Genomic DNA, 21770 nt, shown 5'->3' with positions numbered 1-21770 from the left:
CCTCCCATGTCCGACTTTTTGCATCCGCGACCGCTTGGCCTGTCAGTACCTGTCTGCTGCCTCCGGAGTCCTATGAGCCAAGATCCCGATAGGACTCCTTCTTCAGCTTGACGGCATCCCTCACCGCTGGTGTCCACCAACGGGTTCTAGGATTACCGCCACGACAGGCACTAACCACGTTTATTTTCACGTCTTTTGGATATGCTTAAAATATTTTCTCTTTTTTTTTTACGTATCATTTCATGTGTTCTTTTATATACGATTTTAAATATTTTTAAATTTGATATTACAATTTATATTTACTCTGTCCTTTCATCTATTTCATGATCTTAGTTTTCTTACTTCTTACACATGTAAATTCATTTTTGTTTATATTCATGTCATGACTTTTAGGTATTTTTCCTATATTTGACTGTTTGTTTCTATTCATCATGAATTCAATATAGGAAACATTTTAGGTATCTCTTTTAAAATCTCGTTTTAGCATATTCATATTATAAACAAACAGCTCCAAACTACCTTTTGGCACCTTTCCATTGCGCTATGGTGCATATTGTGACCCATTCCACACAAATCAATTTCAATTTTCACATTTTTTCTTGTTTTAGTGGTACAATAACTTGACATTACAGCCACAGATGATACAGAAATGCTATTTTACACAAAAACAATCTTAAAGTTATCCATTTTAAATGTGTAAGGATTAGAATTATAACAAAGGAAACAAAACTCCACAAGCAGCTTTTTATTCTTCTCCATCAACACGGCAGCAAAAGACAAAATACGTAAATGATGTGACCAATATTTTACTTGAACGCGTACATTTGGGTTATCTAAGGAGTCTTTTGCTTTAACAAAAAAATAAGTTGAATGAGTGACATTTCCAAATATGAGCTTAACTCCCAACCAAAGTGACAAAATCCACATTTGAACAGACATTGTGCTTCCATTATACTTTTTTTTTTTTTTTTACAATACAAAGAATGACATTAAAATAAACTGTACAAAAACTTAGGGTGTCTCAAGCAAGGAGACGGACCGTCTTCCCGGTGACCGTCAAATAGTCTTCGTCAGCTAGGGCTCGGAGCGCTTCGTCAAATAGCTCCTTGGTGATGGCCTGGAAAACAAGATGGAGGTTGTTTGGACATTTAACTTGAGTGAACTAAAAAATAGAATAAAAAAGGTGGTTAGGATTAATCACCGTTTCGGACTGTCCTCTGAGATCATCCAGCAGCTGCTGGTACTTCATGGCGGGCATCTTTCCTTTAGTCTGAATCATCTTCTTCAAGGCCTGTGCCAACTCCTCCTTACGCTTGCGGGCTGTGGCGCTCATACCTGTCACCAGCAGGAAGTCACTTTTAGTTGAATTGCACTGGAAAACCACCTATCACTAATATTTGTAAATGTTATTTGTATCATTGAAGCTTCTGTGGGGTGTACCTGTGGTGAGAATGGAGATGTCCACAAATCCTGTCCTGGGGTCTGTGGCCGACTGCTTGAGGGCCTCCCTGTGCAGCCTCTTGGCCTCCTCCACGTCGATTGTCTCCACCTTCTCGGAGAAGCGCACTTTGGCGTGAGCCTCTGACAAGCGGATCAAAGACTCCAGCTGCCTGGGGTAGGCGGACACCATTCCACGCCCGCTGCCTATCTTCCTCATGTCCACGTATGCCTGAGGAGCAACAATGCACCCACGCTCAAATACACTTAAGTATGCATATTTTACAAAACCAGTGAAGTTGGCACGTTGTGTAAATGGTAAATAAAAACAGAATACATCCATTTTCTACCACTTGTCCCTTTTTGGGGTCACAGGGGGTGCTGAAGCCTATCTTAGCTGCATTCAGGCGGAAGGCTGGGTAAACCCTGGACAAGTCGCCACCTCTTCACAGGGCCAACACAGATAGACAGACAACATTCACACTCACATTCACACACACTAGGGCCAATTTAGTGTTGCCAATCAATGATTTGCAAATCCTTTTCAACCTATATTCAACTGACTACACAGCAAAGACAAGATATTTAACGTTCGAACTGGAAAACTTTTGTTATTTTTTGCAAATATTAGCTCATTTGGAATTTGATGCCTGCAACATGTTTCAAAAAAGCTGGCACAAGTGGCTAAAAAGTTGAGGAATGCTTATCAAACACTTATTTGGAACATCCCACAGGTGAACAGAATTAGGTATAAAAGCCGATTCCATGAAATGCTCAATCGTTCACAAACAAGGATGGGGTGAGGGTCACCACTTTGTCAACAAATGCGTGAGCAAATTGTCGAACAATTTAAGAACAACATTTTTTATTGAGCAATTGCAAGGAATTTAGGGATTTCACCATCTACGGTCCGCAATATCATCAAAAGTTTAAGAGAATCAGTAGAAAGCCAAAAAACAACATTGAATGCTGTGACCTTGGATCCCTCAGGCGGTACTGCATCAAAAAGCGACATCAGTGTGTAAAGGAAATCACCACATGGGCTAAGGAACAGTTCCGAAAACCACTGTCAGTCACTACAGTTTGTCGCTACATCTGTAAGTGCAAGTTAAAAGTCTATTATGCAAAGCGAAAGCCATTTATCAACAACACCCAGAAACGAAGCGGCTTTGCTGGGCTTGAGCTCATCTAAGATGGACTGATGCAAACTGGTAAAGTGTTCTGTGGTCTGACGAGTCCACATATCAAATTGTTTTGGAAACTGGACGTCATGTCCTCCAGACCAAAGACGAAAAGAAGCATCCGGATTGTTCTAGGCGCAAAGTTGAAAAGCCAGCATCTGTGATGGTATGGGGGTGTATTAGTGCCCAAGACATGGGTAACTTACACATCTGTGAAGGCACCATTAATGCTGAAAGGTACATACAGCTTTTGGAGCAACATATGTTGCCATCCAAGCAACGTCTTAGAATGGTGTTACAACAGTGTGCGGGTACTAGACTGGCCTGACTGTAGTCCAGACCTGTCTCCCATTGAAAATGTGTGGCGCAATATGAAGCCTAAAATACCACAACGGAGACCCCGGACTGTTAAACAACTTAAGCTGTACATCAAGCAAGAACGGGAAAGAATTCCACCTGAAAGCTTCAAAAATGTGTCTCCTCAGTTCCCAAACGTTTACTGAGTGTTGTAAAAAGGAAAGGCCATGTAACACAGTAGTAAAAATGCCCCTGTGCCAACTTTTTTGCAACGTGTTGCTGCCATTAAATTCTAAGTTAATGATTATTTGCAAATATAATTAAGTTTCTCAGTTCGAACATTAAATATCTTGTCTTTGCAGTCTATTCAATTGAATATAAGTTGAAAACCTTGTATAATTTCCGCATATTTTAATTTCTTATCTCCGCTTTGAAAAGTAAATTAGTTTCCTTTAAGCGAAGAATCCAGCAGGGGGCACTGTCACTCAAGTCAATTCACTCAACATTTTCCAGCAGGGAGAAGCTTTGAAAAGAGGTGATGAGTAACTGCATGTTTTTTTTAAGTACAATAATGTACATATGCCTATAATTATGTGCAAAACTGAATTTAAAAAGTGTTTAATAACTTGGAGGAAATGTTATAGGTTTTAGAATAACAAAACCAGGTATTTTTTTTTTTTTTTTTTCCATTTGCACAGAGTTTAATTTACTTTCAATTTTTTTAACACAACAAACCATTTACAATTCAAACAATTAACAAGAAATAAAAAAACATGGTGTGTGTCCAAAAAACAGCAGGAAGAAGCATAAGCTTATATTGTCCTGCCAAACAACAATAGCAGGAAGTACAGTTTTGTGATCTGTACCGGTGCATAACTTTTAATTGAAAAAAATAAAATCTCCAATTGGTTTCTATAATTGATTTTAGTTTACCTTGAATTTTAACACACTATTATGAATTGGTAATATTTTACCACTTTTACCTAATTTTTTTTGATTTGTCAATGATCAATGTACAATAAAGGCCAAAAGTTTGGACACACCTTCTCATTCAATGCGTTTTCTTTATTTTCATGACTATTTACATTGTAGATTGTCACTGAAGGCATCAAAACTATGAATGAACACATGTGGAGTTATGTACTTAACACAAAAAGGTGAAATAACTGAAAACATGTTTTATATTCTAGTTTCTTCAAAATAGCCACCCTTTGCTCAGATTACTGCTTTGCACACTCTTAGCATTCTCTCGATGAGCTTCAAGAGGTAGTCATCCGAAATGGTATTCACTTCACAGGTGTCATAGTTTTGATGCCTTCAGTGACAATCTACAATGTAAATAGTCATGAAAATAAAGAAAACGCATTGAAATGAGAAGGTGTGTCCAAACTTTTGGCCTGTACTGTATATGCATTTTATAGTATTTACTATATTTACGTTTGCAAATATGATTTTTACATATTTTAATCTAAATCGACACATGCTTATCTATTTGCAGCCTTTTAATACATTTTCAGACATTCAATAGTATTCACGCAAGTAAAAAAAACCCAGCTCCAAGCAAATTTTCGGCACTGCTTCCAATCATTCTTGGTTCAAATAATTGTTTCGTTGATTGTGGTCGTCAGCCATTTTCATTTGTTTATGTTCCACTTGAAGGAACTTCTAAGCGTATTTTTATATAACCCAGCAGCCTTGATTGCAAAAAACAAACCTCAATCAGCGCTTGGCTGGCTTCCTCGCTCAGGCGCGGGTTGATGTAAGTGCGTGCGTACGCGATGTAGTCCTTGAGCACGGCCATGTCCAGGAACTCCTCCTCAATCTGCTCCTCGCTCTGATAGTACAGCGCCACCAAGTGGTGGGCCAACCTGCGGTCGTACGCCTCGTCTTGAGGGTCCAGCATCAGGAAAATGAGGTCGAACCTGGCGGAAGACGGAGAAGGCGTTAATAGGACATGATGGTGGACTGACAGAGCAGCCATGTTGAGTTGGAGCAACCTGGAGAGCAGCGTGTGAGGCAGCTGGATGTTCTCAATGGTGGTCTTCTTGGGGTTCCACTGGGACTCCACAGGATTGGCGGCGGCCAACACGGCGGTGCGGGCGTTTAGCTGGCAAATGATTCCAGCCTAGAAAGCGGGATCCGAAAAGGTGCGATGAAGAGAGAAGGTTGTGACTCAAAATGCTGGCGAAGACACACCTTGGCGATGGAGAGCGTCTGCTGCTCCATGACCTCGTGGAGCACGGAGCGTGTGCTATCGCTCATCTTGTCGAACTCGTCGATGCAGCAGATGCCGTTGTCGCTGAGCACCAGCGCGCCGGTCTGCAGGACCAGCTGCCGCGTCTCCGGGTCCTTCATCACGTAGGCGGTGAGGCCCACGGCGCTGGAGCCCTTCCCGGACGTGTACTGGCCACGGGGCACCAGGTTGTACACGTACTGCAGCAGCTGGGACTTGCTAGTGCCGGGGTCGCCGCACAGAAGGATGTTGACCTCAGCGCGGAAGTTGCCGCGGCCCGTCTGGCTGAAGTCCTTGCGAGCGCCTCCGAACAGCTGCAGGAGAATTCCCTGGAACGCAGAAAAATACTGTGGTTATGAACCAACAAACCCACAACACTTCATCATTACAGTGCATACGACCCAAATGATAGGGGTGACAAACGCGATTCTTATTTACCGTATTATCCAAGCTATAAGGCGCACTTAAAATCCTCTTTTTCCCTCAAAACTCGACAGTGCGCCTTATAGCCCGGTGCGCCTAATGTACGGAATAATTCTGGTTTTGCTTACTGACCTCGAAGCAATTTTATTTGGTACATGGTGTAATGATAAGTGTGACCAGTAGATGGCAGTCACACATAAGAGATACGTGTAGACTGCACTATGACGGCAATATGACTCAAGTAAACAACACCAACATTTTATATGTTCCATTGAAAATATAGAACATGACACAGAGCGCTCAAAATTCTATCAAAATGTTTTAGTACGACTTTGGTAATCTATGAAGCCACACCGCTTGATGGATTGTCGCTGCATTAAACATACAAGTATTATTATGATGTGTGTAAGACATTATCTGGGGTTTTGTTTCGCAATATTATGCAAAAGCAATTTTTCTTACCTTCTGGTACCTGCTGATCTGTATTTGGGATCTGCATAAATCATGAACAATTGCACACGATAAGCTTCTTCTTTTTCTCCATCTTCTTGTTATGTGACATTCATCCTCCGCTGTTGCCATTTTTAATATAAAGTACCGGTAGTGTAAAGTTCTTACTTATATCTGTCAGGAAACTCGCCATGAAAGCGCTAAAACATACCGGTCTAGTGAGTTTACATTATTCACCCAAAGAACTTTAGTTATTAAAGAGTTCCGGTCGGACAGTTTTTCAGGGGACACATTTCCTGATGAGAAGATGCTGCTCCATTATTGATTTAAGTAAAGTCTGAATGTCATTAACACAGTTAGCTCCATCTTTTGACACTTCTTCCACTCCCGTCCTTGCACGCTACACCGCTACAACAAAGATGACGGGAAGAAGACGCTGCCGAAGGTGAGTCACGTACATAAGACCGCCCACAAAACGGCGCATCCTGAAGCGACTGTCAGAAAGTGGCTAGAATATGGTCTTTAAAACAATCTATGCAACATTTTGACCAAAGAACCACCATCACATGCTTTGTAGACCACAAGGAACTGTTTTCAATTTAGAAAAAAAATAAAAATATTATGACTCCTTTAATGCGCCCTATAATCCGGTTCGCCTTATATATGAAAAAGATCGAAAATAGACCATTCATCGGCAGTGCGCCATTTGGTCCAGAAAATACGGTATTTTGAATCTAAAATCAATTCATATTTTTCAAAAATCGTTAAAAAAACGACACTTTTTTAAAGAATCAATTTTCAAAAAGATGTTTTTGAAGCCATCCACATGCTTAAACATCAGCAGCCAAGAGCAGCTTGTGCAACCAGTTTTAAAAATTATTTATTATACTTTTTATACTTATAGAATAGAATTGTGTTGAATCAAGAATCCATCCCGCATTGAATAGTCACCCCAAAAATCTGAGTCAAATCTACCGAATTATTTTTGGGCTTTTTGTATATAAATATAAAAGAGTGTCCATAAAGTCTCTTAACAATTAAGAAAAAAATATTCAGAATCAGTTGATAAGATGGATTAACCAGATTTGTTTAGTTTAAATCAGTGTTTAATAAAGTTTGCAGTCACATTGAAATGTTGTGTTTAGGGTATTCTGATGGTGGAAGAGGTACTGAATGGGTACTGGTTACTGTAAGCGAACATGGCAAGGAATTGAGTGCCTCATGCAACTCGTGGTGCCCATATAGAGGAGTATTCCAAAGAGGCCCCAAAAAACCAAAAACTTTTAGACAACCATTGATTACATTAGAACAAATCTACCGTAAATGACGGACTATAAACAGCTACTTTTTTTAAGAGGTATCACTTGTGTTTATTTTTTTTGACCAAACTGTTGCACTGAACCACATGGTGGTGTTGGAGAGATAAGCTTGTTTAGTAGACTTAATCTTCATCAGTCAAACTGGATAGATGTTGATAGTCCAACTCATACTGACTGGTATACACAAGCTATGGAGATGATATCAGTAGAACAAACTGCATTTAGTTTAGATAATAATGAGTCATATATATTGGAATATGGGATCCATTATTTAAATTTGTTTCAACTATTAAATGAACCAAAATATGACTTATTATATCTTTGTGGAAAATATTGGACACAGTGTGTTGTCAAGCTTGTGAGATGTGATGCAGGTGTGGGCCACTGTGACACTATTATTTATTTCTAATTTTTTATTAATTTGTATTAATGTTTTTAATAATAATATCAATGAGTTTTTTTTTAATCACTGCTATTTTGAAATTATTACTAATATTGATGCTGTTGTCGATAATGTTCATTTTTGTTTCACTACATTTGTATTGTTCCGTGACATGTTTGTGTGTCCTCAATTGCTCTGTTTGTTGTTATTCTTAATGTTGCTGGGACGGGTTTGGTTTTGGAATTGGATTGCATTATTGTGGTATTGTTGTGTATTGTTTTGTTGATTAATTTATAAAAAATAAATACATTTTAAAATAAATAAATAAATAAATAAATAAAAATTAAAAAAAAGTAAACACCATGTTTTTTTCACATTACTTGTATTTTTCATTCCACAAAGTAATTACTTTAATAACCATTGATGTTACATAGCATTTTGTTAATGTTTTATGGTGTATAGTTATTACCTATACGACATATTGTTACTCAAACTCTTAAATGATTTGTCCCGATACAGCATGTACATGTACAAACATTAGTACATGTAATTGTATATAACTTAAAAAATACCTTTCTATTAAACTGTAAAACTAGAGATAAAGGCATCATGATAAAAATCTGACACGCTGATATTAATAATGAAGAAAACACAAATATTTGTCTTTAAATAAATATTTAACGTTTCTCTAGAGCATTTTTATTAGAGATTACAAATTTGTCTCGTTCACACCCAAACACTGTTTTACCAAACATGATGAATAATCTTAATAATCGTGATTTCATTACTGATAAAAATTATCTTAAATATTATTTTGCCCATAATGGTGCAGCCCTATGTGTAAGACTAGACTTCATATATGAACACTATTTTTATCTATTTCGACAAAAAATGCAGTTACGTCTTATATCAATAAGGTGCCATCATGCGAAATTTTCACATTTATTTTTTATTTATTTATAGTACTTTTTTTTGCCATATTACTTTGTTTATAACGCTTGTGTTGCTTTCATATGCACATTCAACTTTCTACTTGAGGTACATATTTACATTTTGAATGTGTTGTGTTTTCAAAAAAATAAAACTTGTTTGAAGGATTTCAGTATAGGTAGTTATTGAAAATTTGGAGCACATTTAAAATTACCGCGATCATTTTGGTCACAATAACCGTGATAAGAAATGTTCATGCCGTGACATCTCCAGTTGAGACGGAATACAGATGGAAGATAGATGATCCAAATTATTAAAAATGTAATACTTTGCAAAACATACAATAAAACTTTACTCCTAATTACACACATCTATGTTATAATGCTACATAAAATGTATATGTAATTGTGTGAAAAACTTCAGTTTTTGCGAAATTGTCTTTATATGCATACACATGTACACACAAAAACTATGGAATTCTCACAATTTCATACAAATAATTATATTTTATATATAATTACATGTGAATGTCAAGTTTTGGTAAAATTGTACCCACTTTTACACTAAATTACATTCATGTCTTCTAAATATACTAAGTATATAAAATATATTTGATAGTTTAATTATGTGAACAGTTACATTTATAGGATAAATTACATTAATTCTGTAAATTAAGGTAATTCAGGAGTCTTAATAACTTCAGACTTAACGAGTGGTATAAATTTGCAACATTCAACCTTGGCAGAGGTCTCCATGGTGCGACGAAAGTGCAAATTGGCATCACATGAGCGACACGCACCTTCTTGATGTCCTCATGTTCGTAGATGCTGGGCGCCAGGGCGGAGGAGAGACGCTCGTACACGTCAGGTTTGGCCGCCAGCTCCTTGAGGGTTTGCACGCGGTCTTCGGTGAAGAGCTTCTGCTCGGCCTCCTCGTCCAAGCCGTGCAGGCGCTTCTCGTCGGTCTTGCGGAAGTGGATGGCGTCGATGTGGGTCTTGTACACAGACTTCACGTTGCTCTGGCGCGGGTTGACGCGCATAGGGACAGCCCGGTAGATCCCTGCGACACAGTGGCGTGGACAATATGTATAATTCAAACAAGACACAAATAATAAGCAGCATAATTAAAGAAGTAGAAATGGTCATTCTCTTAAATGTGTGCAATTGCAATAAGATAATTACACGAAAACAAAATTATGTATGAAACATTCCCCCTAGTGGCTGTGATTGGATGCTTTGGAAGTGCAATGCTCTTCAAGCCTTAAATATGGTGAAATATATTTTTTTATTTTCTAATACAGAGGAACCTCGATTTACGAAACCTTCTTTTGTGAATTTTTCGTTTTTAAAAAAATTATTATAGGTTTATTTGAAATAGGGACAGATACAAAACATAGACATCTGAAACAGTTATCCAATGTATGCATCAATCAATCAATCAATCAATCAATGTTTATTTATATAGCCCTAAATCACAAGTGTCTCAAAGGGCTGCACAAGCCACAACGACATCCTCGGTACAGAGCCCAGGACGCATCATAGTGTTTGTAGCCAAAGCTAATTTACAACACTTGTCCCCAACAACAATAACAACAACACAGATCCAACATCATTAAAATAGGAAAATAAAATATAGAATAAGGCAAAGATGAGTCGATAATAATGATAATAGAAATAATACAGACAAAGTGCAAACTAGATAAAAGCCACAAACCTTTACATTGCGCCAAATACGACTGTGTGCGAATGCTTCATTCTGGTGCCTGCAGGCAAGAAAGCAGGGCGAAACATTGCCGCAGAGGCGGAAGCATCCACTGGACGTGTGTGCATTTTATTCGTTTTTTCGCCTTTTTTGCCAACTCAAAAAGAGTGCCATCAACTCAACAAACCAGCATGGAAAGTGCAAATCGGTGTGGAGTTAAAAAAAAGACTATTTGCAAGGAGTACAATGGCGCTCACAGGCATAACAGCAATTTTTAATTGTGATGAGAACCGTCTTTTCTGGAAAAAGTTGCCAGAGCAGACTTAAACAGCGGAGAAAAATATTTTCTCTCCTCTCATTCTAGCGCGGCACCTCGCTCGTCCAAAAGCATAAACACACAAACACAGCTCCTCTCCCCCGTACCTTTTCCCTCTGTCTGCTTCTCGTCAGCTTCTCTGGCCGCTGTTAATGTAGTGAACTTTATAATTGTAGCAATATGCTTGTTGAAGTTAAGGATTTTGTATTTTAGTGACTTCTGTGTGTTGGCAAAGCAGACCATACAGCTTCTTCTTGTTTTGACTTTTTTATTGCATAGAAAGTTGATCCATCACTCCCTTATGTTTGATACACATCACATTATATTGTGTTCAAAGTGTACAAACCTTCACTAAATTGGGGATTTTTGTCAAGGCTGCAAACCATGTTTATATTGTTTCTTGGGGACGGCTTGGCGCGGTTGGTAGAGTGGTCGTGCCAGCAACCTGAGGGTTCCTGATTCGATCCCCAGTTTCTACCACCCTAGTCACGTCCGTTGTGTCCTTGAGCAAGACACTTCACGCTTGATGGGTCGTGGTTAGGGCCTTGCATGGCAGCTCCCGCCATCAGTGTGTGAATGTGTGTGTGAATGGGTGAATGTGGAAATAGTGTCAAAGCGCTTTGAGTACCTTGAAGGTAGAAAAGCGCTATACAAGTATAACCCATTTACCATTCTTATGGAGGAATATTCTTCACTATTCAAACTCTTCTACTTACGGTTTAAGAGGCAAGTCAGTTTGTAAATCGAGGTTGCACTGTATTTTGGACTTACTTGTATAGTTAAGAAGCAAACGAAATACTGTACGTCTAGTATTTTCCAGACTATAAGATGCACTTAAAATCCTTTTTTCCCCTCAAAACTCAACAGTGCGCCTTATAACCCGGTGCGCCAAATGTACGGAATAATTCTGGTTTTAATTACCGACCTCAAAGCTATTTTATTTGGTACATGGTGTAATCATAAGTGTGACCAGTAGATGGCAGTCAAACATAAGATATATGTGTAGACTGCAACATGACTCAAGTAAACACCAACATTTCATATGTTCCATTGAAAATATAGTACATTACAGGGCGCTCAAAAATCTATCAAAATGTTTTAGTACGACTTTGGTAAGCTATGAAGCCGCACCGCTTGATGGATTGTACTGTGCTTCAACATACGAGTATTATTATGGTGTGTGTATAAGATAAGACATGTTATCTGGCATTTTGTTTCGCAATATTATGCAAAAGCAACTTTTCTTACCTTCTGGTACCTGCTGATCTGTGTTTGGGATCTGCATAAGTCCTGAAGCGAAAATTGCACGGGTCTGCATTTGTAGTCCGTGACGACACCGTAGTCGATAAGCTTCTTCCTTTTCTCTATCTTTTTGTTATGGGACATTCATCCTCCGCTGTTGCCATTTCTAATATAAAGTAGTGTAAAGTTCTTACTTATATCTGTCTGTAAACTCGTCATGAAAGCGCTAAAACATACCGGTGTAGTGAGTTTACATTATTCACCTAAGGAACTTTAGTTATAAGAGAGTTCTGGTCAGATGGTGTCGTTGTTGTTGTTCCCGGATGAGGAGATGCTGCTTCGTTATTGATTTAAGTTAAGTCTGAATGTCATTAAAACAGTTAGCTCCATCTTTTAACACTTCTTCCACTCCTGTCCTTGCATGCTACACCGCTACAACAAAGATGAAGGGGAGAAGACGCTGCCGAAAGTGAGCCACGTAAATAAGACCGCCCACAAAACGGCGCATCCTGAAGCAACTGTCAGAAAGCGGCTTGAAGATGATCTGTGAAATATAATCTATGCAACATTTTGACCAAAGAACCACCATTACATGTTATGTAGACCACAAGGAAGTGTTTTACATTTAGAAAATAATAATAATAATAGTATGACTCCTTTAATGCGCCCTAAAATCCGGTGCGCCTTATATATGAAAAAAGATTAAAAATAGACCATTCATCTGCAGTGCGCCTTATAATCCGTTGCGCCCTATGGTCCGGAAAATAAGGTATGTAAATATGGTTCCTGCAAAACTAAGCTCACCGGTGATGTTGACTCTGTCTCCAGGCTGCACTTTGTCCACCAGGTCGTTGTGGGCGTACACGATGGTCGTGTGTGGTGTCTGACCTGCCGGCATGTCTTCAGGCGACTCCTGGATTTTGATCTGTTGCGTAGCAAAGATCACAGAGCTGACGGACAACTTACAAACTGGGAGCGACGGGGTAAACAAATCTGCCTCGGAATAAAAACTCACCATCTGCTTGTCGGAGAAGGCTGAGCGGTTGTGGACGAGCGCCATGCTGTGGGTGGTGTTACAGTGGCGACACACGGCTGGCTCGGCGATGCGCCCGCGGTCCACCTCCACCCGGGTGCTGAAGGCACACACCTGGCACTGGAAGAAGGCCTCCTGCATCTCGGGGATGAGCTGCGAGGTGCGGATCACCATGCCGCTGATGGTGATCAGCTGATCTATGTCTGCGTGGGGTGGGGGTGGGGGGGCGACACACGCCGCACATTTCACCAAAGCAGATTTTTCACAACAATCCCACTCGAAATATGTCACCAGTTTGATTTCGCTTTAGAGGTATTGGCTGGTGGCAGCGTGAGAGGTCCCACTCACCTTCTGGGTTGAGGCTGCGCATGTTTCTGGTCTTGACGGCGCTGTAGGGGCGCACTTGGATCTGGTACTCCAAGATGGAGTCTGGGAAGCGCTCAAAGAAGAGCTCATTGACCGCCATGTCGAAGGTCGGGATGACTTCCTGTGATAGGACGACCACTTCATGTCAAATCACAGGAGGACAGTGTTGAATACAACTAGGAATTGATAACTGTGCAATGTCTTTGCATAGTTACAGGGCTCAAAGCGCAGCTGGCCATATACAGTATATATACACACACACACACACACACACACACACACACACACACACACACACACACACACACACACACACACACACACACACACACACACACACACACAGACACACACACACACACACACACGCACACACACACACACACACACACACACACTACCGTTCAAAAGTTTGGGGTCACCCAAACAATTTTGTGGAATAGCCTTCATTTCTAAGAACAAGAATAGACTGTCGAGTTTCAGATGAAAGTTCTCTTTTTCTGGCCATTTTGAGCGTTTAATTGACCCCACAAATGTGATGCTCCAGAAACTCAATCTGCTCAAAGGAAGGTCAGTTTTGTAGCTTCTGTAATGAGCTAAACTGTTTTCAGATGTGTGAACATGATTGCACAAGGGTTTTCTAATCATCAATTAGCCTTCTGAGCCAATGAGCAAACACATTGTACCATTAGAACACTGGAGTGATAGTTGCTGGAAATGGGCCTCTATACACCTATGTAGATATTGCACCAAAAACCAGCTAGAATAGTCATTTACCACATTAGCAATGTATAGAGTGTATTTCTTTAAAGTTAAGACTAGTTTAAAGTTATCTTCATTAAAAAGTACAGTGCTTTTCCTTCAAAAATAAGGACATTTCAATGTGACCCCAAACTTTTGAACGGTAGTGTGTGCATATATATATATATATATATATATATATATATGAGCCCTCGTTTAAGGCAACACTTGCCTTGATCTTAAAAAGTATAAATTCGAGGCCTGTAGTTACATAATACAAAATTATATTTTATTAAAGCATCATATTAGGAGGGATTGTACAAATGAAAATGTGCACGTTTTAATTTGCTTCTAACTATTTGCTGTAAAGTAGAAATCAATTCACAATAAATCCATGTTATAGTTGCAAACTGAGTATGTCGTGAGTTATGTAAAGTATTAATTTAATAGTCTGTTTTGTTTTTAGATTGAAGGGTTGAATAATAAAATAATTTGATGTATATTTCAAGTCATTTGTATCATTACTTTGCTAAACAAAATGCCATTTTTATATTTACCTTCAAATTGTCAAGTTTTGACATTCATTAACAGCAAAATTCTGATTCAAGTGTCCATTGAACTTTAGTAGAAGATTCTAGAAATGAAGGAAAATGGGGTGGCGTGGTCAGCAACTTTAGGGTTCCAGGTCAGATCCCAGCTTCCGCCATCTTAGTCACTGCCGTTGTCCTTGGGCAAGACACTTAACCCACTTGCTCCCAGTACCACCCACACTGGTTTAATTGTAGCTTAAAGATGTAGATAAAGGGTTTCACTATGTAAAGCGCTTTGAGCCTCTCGAGCACAGGTGTCAAACTCAAGGCCCGGGCACCAAATATGGCCCGCCACATTATGTGGCCCGCGAAAGCCGGGAAATAATATGCGTTAATAACATGCTTAATTTTTTCTTACTAAATATATTTGTTCTTTCTCTTTAGACATTAAAAATCATGTACTGCATGCAATTGCATATCTTAAAATTCAATATTATCAAAATATCATATCATCTTGTATTCCAAATTGTTTTTTGTTAAAATAAAGATAAATACTGTACTTAAATATCTGCTTGACTTATGATTTCAAAACAATTAGCAAATTGTAGACTGTAAAATTGACAACAGATTTTACAGTTAAATTCCACCGACTGAGTTTTTTTTAACGTATAATCAACTTTTGTACAGTTTTGTTTCCATATAAAGTAAGACACTAAAACATAAAAAAATAAGAATAATATTAAACAAGATTTTGCGGTAAAAAAAGGCAGCTAAAAACTGCTAAAAACAGTGGTATTGTTTTTCCATTCCATTGACTCCACTTTTTATATACTATAAAATCCTGGTGACTGAGCTGCCAGTTTTTAAAGTAAAATTTAAATATTTTGTTTGCAGCTTATGTAAAAAAAATATATTGTTAATGTATTATATATATACACATGTATATTCATATATTACTCATTGTTAAACACGGCCCTCTGAGGGCAACCGTAACTGCAATGTGGCCCTTGATGAAAACGAGTTTGACACCCCTGTTCTAGAGAAAAGCACTATATAAATATAATTCACTTCACTAATATCTCAATCATTTTTATGATTTTTTTCCCTCTACATTATCTAATTTATCAAATGTTCAGGTAATTCCCATTCCTTTATAAGCTTACCTTCAAGCCTAATTTTCTGTCTTTAAGTTAACGATTTATATTCTCTGCTTTACTTTATATTTATAAATATCTGATTGTTGCTTAGAACAAATGTGCGTTTGTATACATTTGCCTGAAATTGTCCGGGTCACTTTCAGAAAACTCTTTAAAAAAAAAAAAAGATCAAATTCATAAAAAGATTTTAAAAACTCCACACGGAACATTTTAGGATATTTCCTAACACTTAGGAGGGGGAATCAAACCTGTGGGTAGCTGATGAGTTGCCTGTAAAGCTCTGCATCGAAGGACTGCACGTTGCCACAATTGACGTTGAGCACGGGGTCGCCGACCACACTGATCTGAAAAAAAAAGAACAACGGTTGATTTAACGAGTCACGTCTATCAATGATTTGAGCGGTGAGGGCTACTAAAACAAATGAAGGAGGTACCTCCTCCAGCTTCTGCATGTAAAGAGGCTCATTCAGGTCCAGGCCGGCGTTCTCATCCTCTGTGGAGGACGGGTCTATGAATCTCTGCAGAAACCTCTGTGGACACACGGCACGGTTCGTCCAATCAAAATTCACCTCCTGAAAACCTGCATCCTCTGCAGAGGACGTTTGTTTCTTTTGTCAGGGTCCCACATTTTGGGTTTATGCAAAACACGAACATCAACTGCCGTGGACGTTTGTTTTTGGTTAATTTTGTATAAAATAGTCATGTTATACAAAACACAAATGTCCATTGAAGTGAACATTTGTTTTTGTCAGGCATACACATTGGAGGGAAAGCCTTGTTATGCAAAACAAACCTTCACTAGAGTGGACATTTATTTTTGGTCTATTTTTTTTTGTCAGAGTTACACATTTCAAAAGAAAATAAAGTTAAAGTCAAAGTCCCAACGATAGTCACACACACACTAGGTGTGGTGAAATGTGTCCTCTACATTTGACCCATCCCCTTGTTCCACCCCCTTGGAGGTGAGGGGAGCAGTGAGCAGCAGCGGTGGCCGTGCTCAAGAATAATTTGGTGATTTTTAACCCCCAATTCCAACCCTTGATGCTGACTGCCAAGCAGGGAGGCAATGGGTGCCATTTTTTTTTTGCAGTCTTTGGTATGACTCGGCTGGGGTTTGAACTCACAACCTCCAATCTCAGGGCGGAAACTCTAACCACAAGGCCACTAACAGGACTAGGGTTGATACAAATACCAATACTTTAGTAAAGATACCAAAATGTATATTGATACTTTGATACTTTTCCAAATAAAAGGAACTCCAAAAAATTTCAATATTGGCTTTATTTAACAGAATATCTTACACTAGATTAAACACTCAGTCAAAGAACAATTTTACAAAGTTAAAATATAAAATAAAAGGCATTGAAATGGCATCGACCCTGAAGGGAACGTATTCCCTGTGCTCCTCGACTATGGTCTGCACCGGACCGAACAGCAGGACAGGTGAAACAACTACATTATTACCTGTCACTAAACTCCTTGTGCAGATCTGAATGTTCATTATTTAAATGTTTACCTAAGTTTGAAGCAAAGGTGCTAATACTAATCGCCACATTTGGCGAGGCGTGTTTTAAAGCAGCTGTTGTGAGAGTAGCGAATGTGTGTGCGTGCTCCTTTAAGAATGGCAGTATTTGGGGTGAGTGAAGTAAGTGAGGGGTCAAGTTAGGAGAGGTAGCGCTAGCATGTGCAGGAGTGTCAACAGCATGGTGGATGTCCGGTTGTGCCCTGTGGAAGTTATAAATAAAGTGACCAAGTTTTAACTAATTGACGGCCTCGACATTCCGACCAAAGAGCGGAGCCTTACGGACCCATTGTGAAGTGAAAGGCCTCCACTGCTCTCCTCGACCACGGTCTGGGGGCCGACAAGCAGGAAAGGTGTAAATCAGTACTTGCAACGCGGTGACTCCCTGTTTAAAGCGTCACCTTTACCGTTAGTTTTGAAGCCCAAATACCTCCATATTGTACTTCACGCACCCTTTTTATTAACTAGTAGAATTGTAGTTTTTTGCCATTTTTTCTCTCCAAGATGTTATTACTTGTATGCACTTTGTGTGTACGTTTTGACACACGCCTCGGCTCTGTAGTCACCGCCGCAACACTCAGACGAAAGAGCGGAACCGGTACTTTTCAAAAGGTGGTATAGTACCGATTTCAATCGATTAGTACCGCGATACTTTATTAGTACTGGTATACCGTACAACCCTAGTTAGGACTATTTTAGGGGACGGCGTACCACGGTTGGGAGAGTGGCCGTGCCAGCAACCTGAGGGTTCCTGGTTCAATCCCCACCTTCTACCAACCTCGTCACGTCCGTTGTGTCCTTGAGCAAGACACTTCACCCTTGCTCCTGATGGGTCGTGGTTAGGTTCTTGCATGGCAGCTCCCGCCATCAGTGTGTGAATGTGTGTGTGAATGGGTGAATGTGGAAATAGTGTCAAAGCGCTTTGAGTACCTTGAAGGTAGAAAAGCGCTATACAAGCATGGCCCATTTACCATAATTTTCTAACTAAAAATGTATAACTGACAAAAGAAATAAACCAAAATGCAACGTCCACTGCAGTGGGCGCTAGTCGTCAGGCAGGTAAATAAAACATTTTTTTTAATTGTCCAAACCTGAAACTTCTCCTTGCAGGTGGCTACATTGACATCGGTCCCCCAGATGACCAGCCTCTGGCCCGCGTTGGGCTCACTTGTGACCGCCCCCTCGCCGCTGGGCTGTGGGTCAAACAAGATTTTCAAAATAAAACCCCACATTCATATGGAATTGGAAGACCTTTCGCTCAACTTACCGGCTCAGATTGGAGGTCAACTTGCGGGGCCTTTCTCACTGAGCCCAGGTCAGGACGCTGGCGGGCGGGGGTGCCCCGAATGCTGCTACGCGGGGTGCCTTCCACCCTGGAGCTGGGGGTCCCGTACATAAGAGGGGAGCTCATATCCACATCGTTAGGGAGGACTGTTAGGGAAGTAAATGACATGTCAACACAGGAACCACACATCACAGGTGGTCACGTTTGCCAACCTGAGGGTCTGGGGCTGGAGAAGAGAGAAGAGTCCTGAGGCGCTGCTGGACTGAGTAGTTCGCCGGCGGGCGAAGTAGGCATGGGCATCAGGTCACCTGCGGACGAGTCCAGTGCCCTGCGACGCTGGGATAGCGGCGAGGAGGTGGGCGCATCACTGCTGGCTGCACGTTAAAGTCACAATAGTATCAGTCCAACCTAAATCATGTTTGGGCGAGGGGGACAAAAATACAACATACGTGTGGATGGGTTGGTGCTCCTCCCCCTTTTGCGGCCACCAGGAGTTGATGATGGCGATGACATTGTGGATCTAGATATGGGAAAGAAGACAAAATATTACAAATGACTTAAAAAAAGTCAAAACAAAATAACTGCTGCAAAAAGTGGTTACCGTATTTTTCGGACTACAAGGCGCACTTAAAATCCTTTCATTTTGTCAAAACCCGACAGTGCGCCTTATAAACTGGTGCGCCTAATGTACGGCATAATTCTGGTTGTGCTTACCGACCTCGAAGCTATTTTATATGGTACATGGTGTAATGATAAGTGTGACCAGTAGATGGCAGTCATACATGAGAGACGTGTAGACTGCAATATGATGGCAGTAATCACCACCAAAACTTTAAATGTTCCATTGAGAATATAGAACATTACACACGGCGCTCAAAAATCTGTCATACTGTTTTTAGTACGACTTCGGTAAGCTATGAAGCCGCACCGTTTGATGGATTGTCTGCGCATTAAACATACCAGTATTATTATGGTGTGTGTAAAAGGACCGCAAAATGGCACCTATTAGCAGACATATTACCTAGCCTTTTGTTTCGCAATATTATGCAAAACCAACTTTTCTTACCTTCTGGTACCTGCTGATGTGTATTTGGGATCTGCATAAGCCCTGAAAATGTGCGCGCCGACCCAGTAGCCATAAACTTCTTTTTCTTTACCTTCTTATGTAGCATTCATCCTCCGCTGCTGCCATTTGTAACATAAAGTAGCGTAAAGTTCTTACTTATATCTGTTAGTAGACTATCAAAGCGCTAAAAACTGTAGTGGGATTACATAGTTCACCCACAGAACTTTAGTTATTAGAAGGTTCCGGTTGGGCGTTTTTTTCACGGGACAAATTTCCGGCGTTGTTGAGGCATTATTGAGCCACGGATAAGGAGATGCTGCTTTGTTATTGATTCAAGTGAAGTCTGAATGTCATTATGAATGTCACGCTACACCGCTACAACAGAGATGACGAGGAGAAGATGCTGTCGAAGGTGAGCCACGTAAATAAGACCGCCCACAAAATGGCGCATCCTAAAGAGACGCTCAGAAAGCTACTTGATGATGGTCTGTAAAACATAATCTGTGCAACATTTAGACCAAAGAACCACCATTACATGTTATGTAGACCACAAGGAAGTGTTTTCAATTAAGAAAAAAACAATAATATGACCCCTCCAATGCGCCTTATAAACAAGTGCAGCTTTTGTATGAAAATAGACCTGAATAGACCCGCTCATCGGCAGTGCGTCTTTTAATCCGGTGCGCCCTATGGTCTGAAAAATACGGTATTTTTGCAGAGGACTTTGTAAAATGCGGACTAATATTTTAACAAAGAATACAATTTTAAAGATATATTTAATATCCACACAACTAAAAAAAATACAAACTGCAGCCGGAAGCAGTATTTAGACGACAATGATAAATGATAATAAATAAATGGGTTATACTTGTATAGCGCTTTTCTACCTTCAAGGTACTCAAAGCGCTTTGACAGTATTTCCACATTCACACACACATTCACACACTGATGGCGGGAGCTGCCATGCAAGGCGCTAACCAGCAGCCATCAGGAGCAAGGGTGAAGTGTCTTGCCCAAGGACACAACGGACGTGACTAGGATGGTAGAAGGTGGGGATTGAACCCCAGTAACCAGCAACCCTCCGATTGCTGGCACAGCCACTCTACCAACTTCGCCACGCCGCTCCACAATGCAGTAATTGATTATAGATGAGGATAAAAAAAAAACAAGAAAACAATCTAAATGACTGTAGTGATTACGAGAAATGATAAATTGCAGCCTAAAAGTGTATCTAGATAAAGAGTGAGGAAAAGCCCACACGATGTGGGATTATTCACAGTTGTAACGGTGCAATGCTTGGGTGTGCACTGGGATATGGATTTAAATTATTCTGAGATGGGATATGTCCACACAAAAAAACTTAATATGACTAAATTAACATGCACCTTTGATATTTATAAACACATTACCTCACTCCGGTAATGAAAGAGATGGGACACTTGGAACGTGTCAGCTTGTAACAATACTATTCAAGACACCAGTCTAACGTATGAAAATATACAGTGATTTGAGATAGTTTACTCAAAAACGAAGCTTTGGGCAATCCAGCACCATCAGCAAGTGTGTTAAGAAGTTGACACTGTAACATTTCCACCATTACATGAGGCTGACTGCAAACAATAACCTCACCATCAACGCGATGGTTCCCAACTAAAACTGAACTCCGAACAAAGAAACATCTACGTTACACACAACGCACGTGTTTGTCCAGCTAAATATAGTCAAATGTGAGATCAATCGACCGCTTAAAAACACACAAAGTGAAGTAAAAATACTTACTTTTCTGCTCGAAGACTTCGGTATGGCTTGCAGCGGTGGCGCGAAAGTGGCTGTGACGTAGTTTTCGCGGGTAACTTTGGACGAATCGCAAGCCAGAATTTGGCGTATACTTCCGGTTGACTCTCCCATCATGAAGGGGGGGATTTCATTACACTTCTTGTCCATTGCGCTACTGGCAGGAGATTAAACCAAAGTGCTGCGTAAAAAAACATTTTAATACAATTATACAGAATAATTAATTGTATTGAGGCAATAATAACATGTATTATGTAGTATTTGAAGGCTATTGTATTTTGTGCATGTCCATATCTTTTATGGTTTCGTCCAAGCTTGTTGAATTTGCCGTCGCCTTTCTGTTTGTTTTAATGTTGTTGTTTTTT

General features: G+C 39.9%; 1 protein-coding gene across 1 annotated transcript; it reads right to left on the bottom strand.

Annotated features, from left to right (window-relative positions):
* Positions 1-730: 730 nt before the first annotated feature.
* mcm4 (minichromosome maintenance complex component 4) lies at positions 731-21558 on the bottom strand. The gene is made up of 17 exons (XM_062022514.1): positions 21391-21558; positions 18995-19065; positions 18758-18919; positions 18528-18691; positions 18352-18453; positions 16173-16268; positions 15987-16082; positions 13293-13431; positions 12927-13147; positions 12716-12836; positions 9452-9711; positions 5112-5477; positions 4913-5040; positions 4630-4837; positions 1441-1669; positions 1202-1335; positions 731-1117 (listed from the first exon to the last, which is right to left on the bottom strand). The coding sequence occupies exons 2-17, from the start codon at positions 19056-19058 to the stop codon at positions 1022-1024; spliced, it is 2586 nt and encodes an 861-aa protein (XP_061878498.1). The 5' UTR covers positions 19059-19065; positions 21391-21558; the 3' UTR covers positions 731-1021.
* Positions 21559-21770: the final 212 nt, after the last annotated feature.

The sequence above is a fragment of the Entelurus aequoreus genome, linkage group LG16 (assembly GCF_033978785.1).
Source record: "Entelurus aequoreus isolate RoL-2023_Sb linkage group LG16, RoL_Eaeq_v1.1, whole genome shotgun sequence".
Taxonomy (NCBI): Eukaryota; Metazoa; Chordata; class Actinopteri; order Syngnathiformes; family Syngnathidae; genus Entelurus; species Entelurus aequoreus.
The sequence above is the reverse complement of the archived record's forward strand: the minus strand, read 5'-3'. Positions and strand labels throughout refer to the sequence as shown.